The sequence below is a fragment of the Chiloscyllium plagiosum genome, chromosome 25, assembly GCF_004010195.1.
Source record: "Chiloscyllium plagiosum isolate BGI_BamShark_2017 chromosome 25, ASM401019v2, whole genome shotgun sequence".
Taxonomy (NCBI): domain Eukaryota; kingdom Metazoa; phylum Chordata; class Chondrichthyes; order Orectolobiformes; family Hemiscylliidae; genus Chiloscyllium; species Chiloscyllium plagiosum.
Window position 1 is genome coordinate 41,754,145 of NC_057734.1, and position 14,547 is coordinate 41,768,691.

General features: G+C 42.2%; 1 protein-coding gene across 4 annotated transcripts in view; it reads left to right on the plus strand.

Annotated features, from left to right (window-relative positions):
- LOC122562787 (solute carrier family 2, facilitated glucose transporter member 11-like) overlaps positions 1-14,547 on the plus strand; it is an 88,334-nt gene that overhangs the window by 50,628 nt on the left and 23,159 nt on the right. For all 4 annotated transcript variants that reach the window (XM_043715971.1, XM_043715970.1, XM_043715973.1 and 1 more), the window contains 2 exons: positions 8,756-8,904; positions 10,234-10,421. In XM_043715971.1, coding sequence (XP_043571906.1) covers positions 8,756-8,904; positions 10,234-10,421 — 337 coding nt within the window. The remainder of the gene's footprint in view (positions 1-8,755; positions 8,905-10,233; positions 10,422-14,547) is intronic.

Below are 14,547 nucleotides of genomic sequence, written 5' to 3' on the forward strand. Positions count from 1 at the left end.
GTAGTTTCACAGTGCCGTCACCATTCCATAGTGATACTTGGTGTGGCTGTCCTGTGAACAGATTCCCACCTCCCTTTTGACTATTCAGGTGACTGGGGGCTTTTAAATTCCTTTTTTGTTAGAATTTGTTGCTGATTCAATCCCAAGCAAAGATCACATTGTTCCTGATAGGCAGATCTTATCTTGTGGTGTCAGTTAATCCTATCAGGAACTAACTGTTTTACACAGGACTTGGTCCTGTCCTTACCCAATCCTTACATAAAGCATTTCCTAAGAGGCTCATACAATATGTTTTGGAAAACCCAGACTAGTCTCCTGTTTCCTAATCAAAGGTGAGTTCAACAACTTAGTGCCAATCTGGGTGAAATTAATTAATGTGTTCAGGTTCCACTTTTTGCATGAAAGCTGGAGGGGTGCAGGCGATAAGATTTTGTCTAACATTTAGTTTCATAATGTGGGTGGCTCTATTCTCCTTGCCGTTTCAATCAAAGGTTCAGGTTCTGATTTGAACCAGATAATGCTGGACAGAGCTTCTGTGAGCAAGGGTACTATGGGAAATGAGGCCAGTCCAGTTCAAATGTTGGAGGTCAGATGGTGCAGAGGGTAATACCCTGCTTCTAAGTCAGAAGTTTTGGGTTCAGGTCCCACTCCAGGGGTTGATGGTGGTATAAGGAGCTTTGTTCATATCTTGTCAAGAAGCCTATGATCGGAGGTAAAGGTGGGAGTGTCCCCTGGTCAGCCATGTTTGTGCAGAGTGGACACCCTTCAGACCATAGGTTCTAGCTTCAGGCTAATGACCTGTTCTAGTACAAACAAGCTATGGAAACAGGCAGTAACGTATGCTAGCTGACCTTGTGCATCTCTAGAAGTGGGAAGTATTCCAAATCTGAACTGTAAGTCATGCCCCTCACTGAGGTTTGGTGGTAGGCCATCGGCCTAAACTCCTGTAGTGGATGCATAAATCCAGACTGACACAAATTCGCTGGAAAAGCTACCAATGAAAATATATATTTTAATATAATTCTCAGGCCTGTGAAAAAACTCACTCTCATTAAGGAGAGAAGTTGTTCTTTCAGGAACAGGAAAATTGTCTTATAACTCAGTTGCTGAATTGTAGTGCAGAAAAAAGATTAACTGCCTGTGAAAGAATCAGCTGGGACACTTGGGGTATTTCTCACATTGTGTGACAGAGTGAAGCAATCATCTAGTGGCAACCCATTTTACATCATTCCCATGATTACTTCCATTGACTTCAGTGGAAACAAAATTTAGGGAGTTTCCGTAGGAGGGAACAGATGGAAGTAATGTCGTAAATCGTGTTTGGGATAGATTTGCTGAACAGGTTAGAGCAGCTACACATAGCTACACATTTATCATTGTTGGGAAGAGATAGTTCCAGTACATTCTATCCTAGATTTCTCTGAAGAACAGAAAAAAAGAGACTGCAGAAATTGTGAAAGGCATGTTTTGAACTTAAAAGTGAACATGAGTTACGGATGGTACATTTTCAATACTAAGATCCAAAAAGAATGACACCGTCATGACTTCAAGGTATTACTTTATGAAAGCAGCTTACAGGATCCTGTGAATTTATATAATTAAAAGATTAATTAGTCAGGATTATGTTATGTATAAGAGATCCTGCAGTGACAGCAAGTCAACTGTGAGCGAAAAAGCTTGTGTTTGATGCAGAAGCACCAGGTTTTGAATTAGCAGCAAGAGCAGATTCATTGCATTATGTTCATAGATAACTTGAAAACCAAAGGGTAGAACAGTCATGGATAAAGGGCAAGATGCAAATACTGAGGAGGATATCACACGAGGGAGAAGAAAGCATACCTAATATGGGAAAACGAGTGTTCTCACTATAAGAACCTGAACCACTTTACATTCAAGTCGATGGCTAGAAGGAAGGACAGCAAACAGGTCCATCAGGCCTCTGGAAAGATATCAGCTGAAGATTTTGACCAATCACTCTATACTATCCAAGTGAAGCTTGAAAGCAATAGTGCTTTAACTACATTCTCGATGTCCTTCAGGAGTTAGATTTGGTGGTCAAGGACATTGGCATTTCCACAACTCCTGAAGGATAAGAGCATGAAAAACATGAGATAGTTAATGATCTTCTGGAAGTGGAACCAACATTGGAAGATCTGCTAGTTTATGGCTGCAGAGAAACCATGGAAGAAGCCATTGTTGATCACAATCAAAATTTAGTGTGAGGGCTAGACAGAACTCACCCAATGAACCTGAAGCTGAAGAACAAAAATTATAACTAAGGATGCCTGACATCAAGTACTTAGATCGTGTACTGACAGCAAAATGTCTTCACCTGGATCTCGAAAAGGCAACTAGTTTAACACATATATAATGGATAGGAAAGGAATATAGTCAGGGTAAACCACATTCTGAAGATCAAATGTCCATACCGCAAAATGGGAAGTTGTTTTTATCTCACAGTCCCTTTGGTTTTATCAACAACGACACTCCCTAGTCTTAAGGCTGATGGTCATTCTTCTGTTTGACATTTGATCAGGTGATATTATACAGTTTTGTTGCTGTAGAATTCTTTCTTTACCGGTTTTTTTTTGTCTTTTTCTGCCTTTCTCCACAGAGAGAGAGAGAGAAAGAGAGATAGAGATAGAGAGGAAGATAAAGAGAGAGAGATAGAGTGTGAGAGAGAGAGATAGAGCAAGGGGGAGAGAGAGATAGAGGGAGAGAAAGAGGGAAGAGACAGAAAGAGAGAGAGATGGATGCTTTCTGTTTGCAGGCTCTGGATGTTTCCTCTCTGTTATGGTTGGCATTTCACTTATAGCTTTTCATTTCCTGCAGCTCAACCAATCAGAGGGCTGTTGTCACGCAGAATCTTTACCTCAAAAGATTATTGATGCTATTCAGTCTCAAACTCTCCCTCTATTACTTCAAAAAGTAACATCATGTCTTACTATGAGAACAATATTTAACATGAGTTGCACGTTAAAAAAATAATTGACAATCCAAGATGGCATATTGTACAAAGCAAATAGAGTCATTATCCCTAAGGAGCTGAGAGGAGAGACTTGCACGTGCAAGCCATTGAGGAATTGAGTCAAGTGTGAAGAAGGTAAAAGATGTGCTCTACTGACTAAGTATGAGCAATAAATTGTGGCCCACATCTGCCAGTGAAGTGCTGGTAACGAGTACCAAGTCAAGTAAAATGAAGAGTCACTGATGATACCTAATAACCCAGAGAGCCCATGGATAAAGATGGGAGTAGATCTTCGCACAGTAGCTGACTACTCCGACTGCTGAGAGGTGAAGCAGCTGACTTGAATGACTACCAGTGAGATTGTCAAAAGCTTGGGTCACACTTCAATCTTTATGGTATTCTGACATTGTGATAAATGGCAGTGGGCCTCAGTTCATTACGGAAGAATTCTTCATGAAGTATTGAGAAATATAACACCTTCCATCATCCCCACACTGAGCTCTGTCAAATAGAAAGGCTGAGGCAGCAGTGAAACTAACAAATCAAACACACAAGGCAATTTTCAAACAGTGAAAGACACAGACTGAAGGCAAGGCAAGTTGCCCAGTACAAAGACAAGCCTCCAAAGGCCCCAACAGTAGGTAGCTCAAGTTCCATCTTGACGTGTACAAACAGTTGTCATTGCAATCCCACGTAGTGTATACTGGATATACAGCCACAACTGCAGGGCTGGAGGAGCTGTTCCTCAACTACAGATGGTTGATTAAAAGTGAACTCACCTCATGCTCAGTTTTCAGGCCAGTTATCAGATATCGATGATGTGGAGATGCCGGTGTTGGACTGGGGTGGGCAAAGTTAAAAATCACACAACACCAGGTTATAGTCCAACAGGTTTAATTGGAAGCACTAGCTTTCGGAGCGACGCTCCTTCATCAGGTGGAGAACACAATTGTAAGACACAGAATTTATAGCAAAAGTTGTGATGTACCTGAAGTTATACATTGAAAAATACTTTGATTATTTGTTGAGTCTCACATCTGTTAGAATGACCATGTTAGTTTCACTTCTTTCATATGTAAATGGCAAAACTTTTTCTTAAAAGTTACATTCTCAGGTTAACTGTAACAATTGATGTCAGCCATGATAATATGTTGAATTTGTCTGGCTGACACCAATTATTACAGTTAACCTGATATAAAAAACGTTTTTCCATTTACATATGAAAGAAGTGAAACTAACATGGTCATTCTAACAGATGAGAGACTTAACAAATAATCAAAGCATTTTTCAATGAATAATTTCAGTTACATCACACTGTAAACTTTTGCTATAAATTCTGTGCCTTACAATTGTGTCCTCCACGATCACCTGATGAAGGAGCGGCGCTCCGAAAGCTAGTGCTTCCAATTAAACCTACTGGACTAAACCTGGTGTTGTGTGATTTTTAACTTAAATCAGATATCGAGGTTTATATCAATAGATCAGGGGAGCTGATAGTGAACCACACTGGCCCACTTTGTATTCCAATCCAACAATACAGATGAATTCCTTTTCAATCTGATTTGATTTGATTTATTACTGTCACATGTACCCAGGTACAGTGAAAAGTTTTGTTTTGTGAGCAGTACAGGCAGGTCAAACCATACAGAGTGCATTGGGGTAATAGAACAGAGCAAAGAAAACAATGTTACAGCTGCAGAGAAGGTGCACAAAGAGTGAGACCAACATTAAATTTAAAATTTGAGAGATCCATTCAGAAGTCGAATAATAGCAGGGAAGGAGCTGGAATCTGTTGGTACGTCTGTTTAAGCTGTTGTATTTTCTACCTGACAGAAGAGGTTTGAAGAGATTATAATTGGGGTGGGAGGGGTCTTTGATGATGTTGGTTGCCATCCCAAGGCAGTGAGAAATATAGATGGAGTCAATGGATAGAAGATTGGCTTGCGTGATGGACTACATAGATGTGTGAGGTATTGAATTTTGGAAAGTCAAATCAAGTAGAGTGTTTCATGGTGAATGATAGGGCCTTAAGGACTGTAGTGGAACAAAGGGACCTTGGATGTCAGGTGCACAGGCTCTGAAAGTGGAGTCATAGGTGGTCAGGCAGCATCTAGGGAACAGGCGAATCGACATTTCGGGCATAGGGCTAATGCCCGAAACGTCGATTCTCATGTTCCCTAGATGCTGCCTGACCTGCTGCGCTTTTCCAGCAACACATTTCCATCTCTGATCTCCAGCATCTGCAGACCTCACTTTCTCCTCATAGGTGGTCAGGGCAATGAAGGTGGCTTTTGGCACACTGGCCTTCATCAGTCAGGGAATTGAGTATAGATATTGGGAAGATATGTTGCAGTTATACAGGACATTGGTGAAGGTGTACTTGGAGTGCAGTATTGTGTTCAGTTTTGGTCACCTTGTTATAGTAAGATGTTATTAAACTGGAAAGAGTCCAGAAGAAATTTACAAGGGTGTTGACAGGACTCAGCAGGCTGAGTTAAAGAGAGAGGTTGGATAAGCTAAGACTTTTTCTTTACAGAATAGGAGACTGGGGGGGGGAGAATCTGGTAGAAATGTATAAGATCATGAGGGACATGGATATGGTGAATGCACTCGGTCTTTTTTCCAGGGTTGGAGAATTGAGGACTAGAGGGCATCAGTTTGAGGTTAGAGGGGAAAGAATAAAAGGGAACCTGAAGGGCATTCTTTTTTACACAGAGGGTGGTACGCATATGGAATGAGCTGCCAGTGGAAGTGGTTGAGATGGGTACATTAACAGCATTTAAATGGCATTTAGACAAAGACATGGGTAGGAAAGGTTTACAAGGATATGGGCTAAGTGCAGGGAAATGGGGTTAGCATGGATGGACATTTTGGTCAGCATGGACCAGTTTGGGTCAAAGGGCCTGTCTCCATGCTGTAGACACTATGACTCTATGGGCTGGGCTGTATTCATGACTCTCTGTAGTTTATTATGGTCCTGGGCAGAGCAGTTGTGATACCAAGATGTGATGCTAGAATTCCAGAATCCCGTTGTGGGAAAACCAGCCTCTCCTCACTCAAAGCTGTAATCACTTTGGATTAGGTTTCCAGAATGGGTGCCTGACTGCAGAATCAGTATTTGAGGTATATGACACTTGCTTCAGTGAAGGGGCTAAATGATCAAATATAAAGCAGATCAACTTTGTGCAGAATCCCATTGGGACTGTCCTGACATTACATACTCACAGGTTCTGTACCCAAAGCAATTTCAAATAAAAATCATGATTTGGAGATGCCGGTGTTGGACTGGGGTGTACAAAGTTAAAAATCTCACAACATCAAGTTATAGTCCAACAGGTTTAATTGGAAGCACTAACTTTCGGAGCTAGTGAAGGAGTGGCACTCCTGATGAAGGAGCAGCGCTCCGAAAGCTAGTGCTTCCAATTAAACCTGTTGGACTATAACCTGGTGTTGTGAGATTTTTAACTCAAAAGAAATAATTACATTGTGCCATCAGTTTAGTTTTGAAGCGAAGTCTTAGTAAGCCCGAAGCAGGATAGATACTTGCAGCTTTTAACTGAACAGTACCAAAAAAACCTGAAATATGCAACAAACGCTCATCTTGTAAGATCTACTGGCCTGGAGTTGATCCTATTATAAGAAGCAGCTGTAATAGCCTGTCACTTGCTATCCTTAGCTGCAGTGCCTGGTCTTTTGATTTTGGCTCTACTACATTTTCCCATCCACCTCAAGCCTTCCTGCAGTTTCTCACTCAGATATTTGTACAATGTAAATACTAAGGAACATGAAACTCATGATTTTAGGCACCTTCAGTTGGGGAAGGGGTGGAGCTCTCTGAGTGTCCCCATCACTGGAATGCCAAACATATATCCCGAAGGTGATCTTACTTTACTGCCCATGACTGCAGCCATATTCTTTCAGAACAGCGGTGTACTGTGCGACACTGTCAACCTCCTTCACTTCTCTGCAGTGAACTTCACCTTCCCCAATCATAAAAACAGACCAAAACCCCCACAAGGTGAAACAGCAGTCTGAAGTAACAAATTAGCAAATAATCTGTAAGTATTGCAAAATGCTTTTAAATACAGTCACTGCAATGTTATGCTGGACATATTTACCACACCAAATCAAATCAGGTACTGGGACAATGAAATATCCCAAAGGAGTAGTAGAGGGTGCTGAAAATGTAAATGATTAATTTATGTGAATAAATGTGAAGAAGGGCTTATGGTGGTGTATATTTGTGGTTCATGGTTGATGCGAGTTTCCATTTTGAACATTATCAGGATTCAACATCCCTCACGGGTTTAAGAAGGGACACTTTCTATCCTTAGCTGCAGTGCCTCATCTCTTGATGCGTTTCGATGAAGTATATTTTTTATCCAAGTACAAACAATATGGAGCATCTCACTCCAAACCAGAGTGCACCTTATTCGAGACCAGAGAATGACTCACTGTAGACCACAGAGTATCCCACTCTAAACCCCCAGAGGGTGTCTCACTCTAAATCGCAGGCTATCTCACACGGGACTGAAGTATATCCTAGGCAAAAGTGAGGACTGCAGATGCTGGAGATCAGAATCTAGATTAGAGTGGTGCTGGAAAAGCACAGCAGGTCAGGCAGCATCCGAGGAGCGGGAAAATCGACATTTCGGGCAAAAGCGCTTCATCAGGAATGAAGGCAGGGAGCCTCCAGGGTGGAGAGATAAATGGGAGGGGGTTGGGGGTGGGGCTGGTGAGAAGGTAGCAAAGAGTACAATAGGTGATAGGGGTGGAGATGGAGGTGATAGGTGGGAAGGAAGATTGGCAGGTAGGACAGATCATGAAGACAGTGCTGAGCTGGAAGGTTGGAACTGGGGTAAGGTGGGGAGAGAGGAAATTAAGGAAACTGGTGAAGTCCACATTGATGCCCTGGGGTTGAAGTGTTCCGAGGTGGAAGATGAGGCATTCTTCCTCCAGGTGTTGGGCAGTGAGGGAGCGGTGGTGAAGGAGACCCAGGACTTGCATGTCCTCGGCACAGTGGGAGGGGGAGTTGAAATGTTGGTCCACGGGGCGGTGGGATTGATTGGTGTGGGTGTTCTGGAGATATTCCCTAAAGCACTCTGCGAGAAGGTGTCCAGTCTCCCCAGTGTAAAGGAGACTGCATCGGGAGCAACAGACACAATAAATGACATTGGTGGATGTGCAGGTGAAATTTTGATGGATATGGAAGGCTCCTTTGGGGCCTTGGATGAGGGTGAGGGGGAGCTGTGGGCGCAGGTTTATGCAATTCCTGCGGTGGCAGGGGAGGGTGCCAGGAGGGGAGGTTGCGTTGTTGGGAGTCGTGGACATGACGAGGTAGTCATGGATGGAACGACCGGTCTACCCTACTTTAAATTGGAGGATAGCTTATCTAGATTTGAGGATAACTCACTCTAGATGAGAGGTTATCTCACTATCGACTGGAGGATATCTCACTCTAGATCAGACTGTAGCTCACTCTAAACTGGAGGTTAGCTCACTCTAGATCAGATGGTATCTCACATACGAGGTATTCCTCTCTAGAGTAGAATGGAGAGTTGCTCACCCTGTATCAAATGGTATCTCACTTTAGATGGAAGGTAACTCACTGGAGGTTATTTTACTCCAATCTGAAGGGTCTCTCACTTTCTCATTTAAGTTAATGTTTTATCCCCACTGTAAAATAAGATGAACAGGTTGTTTTTATAGTATAGATATATCTTAGAAACTTGTAAAATGATTGAAAAATCTCAACTGCTGTGTCATGTGTTCTTTTTGTTTCTCCAGGGAAATTCTTGGCAGTGAAAGTGTATGGCCTTTACTGATGGCCTTCAATGCTGTACCTGCATTTATACAGCTGGTTACTCTGCCCTGGTTTCCAGAGAGCCCCAGATACCTTCTGATTGACAAAGGAAATAGGGCTTTGTCCATGAATGGCAAGTGACAATAGTTTATCGACTGGGTGATCTTTCTCAAGTCAAAGTCCATTTCTGTAGATATAATATAGGCATCAAGAGCCAATTATTTGTAATACTCGACAATACAGTTGATCCAGATAACCATGGCACTAGTTGTTGAGAAAGGTTAAGTATTTGGAATAGTTTTGGTCTATTTATTTATGTGGAAGTTGAGGCTCTGAAATTTCAGCCATATTCTATCTGCTGCTGTGGATTGAATATCTAATCATTTCTTGTATAATGCCATGATTAAGTATGCACTTAATCCACAATGTTTAGGAATAGGCAGTTTAAATAACCATTCAATTCTCCTGCAGAGACAGTAACTTCTGGTTTTAGTCCTTTTGCATTACTGATAGCCCCATTGCTTTGCAATTCATCTTACTGAGAGAATTTGAGTAATTAGGTACCTTTTGGTAGTTATTGGAACAACCTTATGTTGTAAAATTCCGATCTGTTAATGAACTGCTGACTAAAAGGGCATTGGGGGCAGATATATTCATAATATTTGAATGAATGCACTGGAGCATTTTAAAGCAGATAGACCAGTCCAGACCAGTATGTATTATTCATAAATGTTTACAGCTTTTTTTGTTGAAGAGCCAGAAACAAGAAGAACAGGAAAGTGGGATTATCTGCTCGCTCCTTGTCAGTTAGTACAGACATGAGGGGCCTAATGGTCTTCCTTGTCACAAATTTAGATGATTTTATGAAGGTCCGTTTAACAAGTAGCTGTTGAGGAGCAACCATCTTCATTGATGTGTTTGTTGTATTATAGTGTAAATGACCATTTTATCAAGGCCCATGGAGGCCTCATTTCTAAATGGTGGTGTAATTCCACAGTGACGTTCTCCCATAGTTGAGACCAAGTCTTCCATACATTGATAATTATCAATTACTCGGCCCTCATATGTAGAGGCTGTTAGCTCCAAGTTTGCTTGACTCTAGGTTTACGTACAGCTGGCTTGGAGACACTCAATCTTGGACAGGAGAGACTGATCTCATTATGACTCTACTGGGAAAAGGCTTAAAGAAAAATCTCCGATAATTTAGTTTTAACTAACGTGTTGAAATTGCTCAGCGCTCTGCCTTCTAAATGAACCATTCTGTTTAGGTTCATGCTGCACTCATGAAGATCACATTAAGATTTTGCCAGGAGCACTTTTCAGTAAACCTGTGGTGGCTGATCACTGTCTCGTCTCTTTGACCTTATCTGAAAAACAAACAGTGCCTTAAAGCCGCCTCAGCCCTTAGTGTTTTCCTGCTCTAAATTTGTATCTTCCTTCTTCCTGTCTATCCTACTCTCAGCACTTCAAAGGCTATGGGGCAAGCGCGATTTTAGTCAAGAGCTTGAGGAAATGCAGGCTGAACGGACTGCCATAAGGAATGAACGGGCAAGAAGTGTGTGGGAGCTCTGCACAGATCCCTCTATACGCAGCCAACTCCTTATCAACATGATGATGTCTTTTTTCATACAACTCAGTGGCATCAATGCGGTAAGTATTGCAAGAGAGCTGGTGAAAGAGTCCACAGCTCTGTAGCATATCTCAGTGACTGCTTCAGGACTTACATTAAGGAACTGGCTAAACCTTTCACCCTCAGCGATACTGAAATTCTGAAATTAATGCAGGAGAACAGGCAGTGATTTTCAGATCCATGAGCTTTGCCTGGAAAGTTAACTGTGGTTCTCTCTCTGTGGATGCTGAGTGTTTTCTGATTTCATTTCATAACACCTCATCCCTGACTAATCAACAGCACGATGCTTCCCTTGCTGTCCCAGCCAACCTCTAGACTACATCAGCAAACACAGATTACACAGTCATTTCTATGAAGTGTGGATTCGTTCAACGAGCCGATGTGTTTTTCTGCAAATGTTTTGTCACCTCGCTAGGTGACATCATCAGTGCATCTTTGATAAGGTGTTGGTGGTCTGTCCCACCTGGTATTTATATGTCTCTGTTTGGTTGTACTTCCTGTTCTGTATCTATGTGGTTTGTATAAGGGGTCCAGTACAATGTGTCTGTTGATTGAGTTCCGGTTGCAGTATCAAGCTTCAAGGAATTTTCTGGCGTGTTTCTGTGTTGACTGTGCTAGGATGGTTACATGGTCCCTCAGTTGAATTTGTGTCCTTTGTTGTCTGTGCAGTTGGAAGTGAGAGAGAATGCTGGATATGTCTGGCAGTGGCGAGCTGATGTTTGTGCACTCGTATGGTCAGCTTTCTTCCTGTTTGTCCAATGCAGTGTTTCTCACAGTCCTTGCAGGGTATCTTGTAGATAATGTTCGTCCTGGCGGATGTGGGTGTCAGGTCTTTAACCTTTGTGAGGAGCTGGTGGAAGGTGTTTACTGGTCTGTGGGCCACTAAGATTCCCAGGGGTCTGAGTAGTCAGGTGGTTATCTCTGCTATGTCTTTGATGAATGATATGGTCGCTATCGTGTCTGGTCTGTCCCGTAAGTACCAGCGGATGGTGCCCTAGGGTTACCCGGTTTGTTTAAATCCTTTGAATAGGTGCCTTCTGGAGTACAGAGTTGCTGAAGCGTGTCCTTCCCTATTTAAATAATGTCCTAATGTAGCTCTGTTTGTGGGCGCTGGGATGGTTGCTGTTATAGTTCAGTATCTGGTCATTATGAGTTTTTAAATTAGATTAGATTCCCTACTGTATGGAAACAGGCCATTTGGGCCCAACAAGTCCATATTGACCCTCCAAAGAGTAACCCACCCAGACCCATTCCCCTACCCTATATTTACCTCTGACTAATACACCGAACACTATGGGCAATTTAGCATGGCCAATTCACCTAACCTGCACATCTTCGGACTGTGGGTGGAAACCGGAGCACCCGGAGGAAACCCATGCAAACACAGGGAGAATGTGCAAACTCCACATAGACAGTTGCCCGAGGCGGGCATCGAACCCGGGACCCTGGCGCTGTGAGGCTGTAGTGCTAACCACTGAGCCACCGTGCAGCCCATTGAGCCACCATGCTGTCCATGTTCTTCCTGTACACACTGGTCTGGAGTTTCCCAGTAGGCGTGCGTTCCTCTAATATGTGCAGGGAAAAGGGAGTCTGCTATTGTTTTCCTCTTCTTTAGTGAGGATGTTATTGATATGGTGGTGTGTTTCTTCCAGATGTGTAAGGTTACTGATGACAAAGGTATCATCTACATATTGGATCCAGAGTTCGGGTTGGTTGTTGGGGAGGGCTTCTGGATTAGTGGTGCTGGAAGAGCACAGCAGTTCAGGCAGCATCCAAAGACAGGCCTGAACTGCTGTGCTCTTCCAGCACCACTAATCCAGAATCTGGTTTCCAGCATCTGCAGTCATTGTTTTTACCTTGTTGGGGAGGGCTGTCCATTCTAAGCATTGCATTACTGCTATTAGTCCTGATATCCTGATTTGTCCCTATACTTGTCCATTGAATGTAAAGTGAGTTATGAGACATAGGTCTAGTCATTTTAATATGCTGTTCTTGCTGATGCTGTTCTTGTCCTGGTAACTGCTTCGTCTAATAACATGGCAATGCTATCCTTGACTCAGTCGATGTGAAGGGTGTTGTTACATCAAATTAAATCATTATTTTATCCTCTTCTATTATGGTGTTTCTGATGTAATTAAGGAACTCTTGGGATGAATGAATGGAGTGGTTGGAGAATTCTATTAGGTGTTTTAGTCTCTTTTGCAGCTCCTTGGCTAACTTGTAGCAAGGTTTCCCAGAGACTGATATAATATGTCTGAGGGGTGCTCCTGCTTTGTGAACCCTGGGTAGTCTGTAGTCAGTTCTAATAAACTGCATAATTTGGCTGCCCTATAACTTGATTATAACACTGAGTATAGCAATCATTGCAGGATTCTTGTGAGGCAAAGGTATAGTGCCTAGCTATGAGCAAAGTTTAAAAAAAAATCACACAACACCAGTTTTTGTCCAACAGGTTTATTTGGAAACATTAGCTTTCGGAGCGCTGCTCCTTCATCGGGTGGTTGTGGTGTAGGACCATAAGACACAGAATTTATAGCAAAAGATTACAGTGTCATGCAAGTAAAATGATACATTTAACAAACCTGGATTATTGTTAAGTTTTTCATCTTTTAGAATGGGTTATAGGTTTCAGTTCATTAATATGTAAATCCAAGAGTTTCTTTTAAGTCACATTTTCAAGATAAGTTAAGGTTTATTAAAAAGTGACGTCTCAGCTCACATAATGACTTGAGTCAAGATTAGGACACAGACAGATTCACACCTTTAAGGAAGTGTAATCTTTTGCTATAAATTCTGTGTCTTTACAGTCCTACTCCACAGCTACCTGAGGAAGGAGTGGTGCTCCAAAAGCTAGTGCTTCCAATTAAACCTATTGGACTATAGCCTGGTGTTGTGTGATTTTTAACTTTGTCCACCCCAGTCCAACACCAACTCCTCCACATCCTATCTATGAGCCAGGTGGCGTGAGTTCAAGTTGCATCCACATCTCTGAGCAGGTTGATTGGGTGACCTTATTCATTGCCTGCAAACTGCCTTTGAAAGTTCTGAGTTTGCAAAAGGCACTAGATAAAGATAAGTTACTTCCTCACGTTAATCTATATTCTTCTCAGGAGATCATCAACAGGTTGGGCCCCTTTGTCTTGCAAAAGGAAATTTGAGAGGTGACCCAATAGAGGACTTCAGAATTCCAGAAGGTTGAAAGAGTGGATACAGAAGGAATGGTTTTGCCTCTGGGAACAAGCATAGCTAGAGGTTGTCAATAAGTCAGGCACAAAGAAATCCAATCGGGAATTCAGAGGAGAATGCTGATAATGAATGAATGATTTATTGTCACATGTACCTCGGGAGATATGGAGAACTCATTAGCAGATGCAAGGGTTGAAGCAAATAGGATAGGTGCATTTTCAGGAAAGCTGGACAAACATATGAGAGAGAAGGCAAGAGTGGGTTATGAGGGTGGCTTTAGATGAGAAAATAATGGAGGGGCTTGCATGGAGCACTAACACTGGTTGGGCCGAATGGGCTTTCGCTGAGCTGTATTTCAATATGTTTGAGGCTTTATACCGTTGATCATCCTGGGTTAGTGTGCATGGTCATAGAATCATGCAGCCTGGAAACAGACCCTTTGATTGAGTCTGTCCATGCCGAATGTAATCCCAAACTAAACTAATCCCAACTGCTTGGCCATATCCCTCAGAACCTTTCCTGTTCACGTACTTAATAAATGTCTTTTAAACATTGTAACTGTACTCGCATCCATCACTTCCTCAGGAAGTTCATTCCACACACGAAACCACTCTCTATGTAAAAGAATTGCCTCTCATGGTCTTGTTTAAATCTTTTCTCCTCTCACCTTAAAAATAGGCTCACGAGTCTTGAACTCCTCCACCCTAAGGAAAAGACACCTGCCATTCACCTTATCTATGCCCCTCATGATTTTGTAAACCTCTGTATGGTCACCCCATATCCTCCTATGCTCCAGTGAAAAAAGTCCCAACCTATCCATATGTCTCAAACCCAGGTGTTTGAATGTTTATCAGACAGATGTCAGACCTTTCTGTATGTTTCGTCGACCAATTTTGTAAATGATTTAATACCCCATTTAGGAAGGAGAGAGGAATTTGACGTAGATATATTAAACTTACA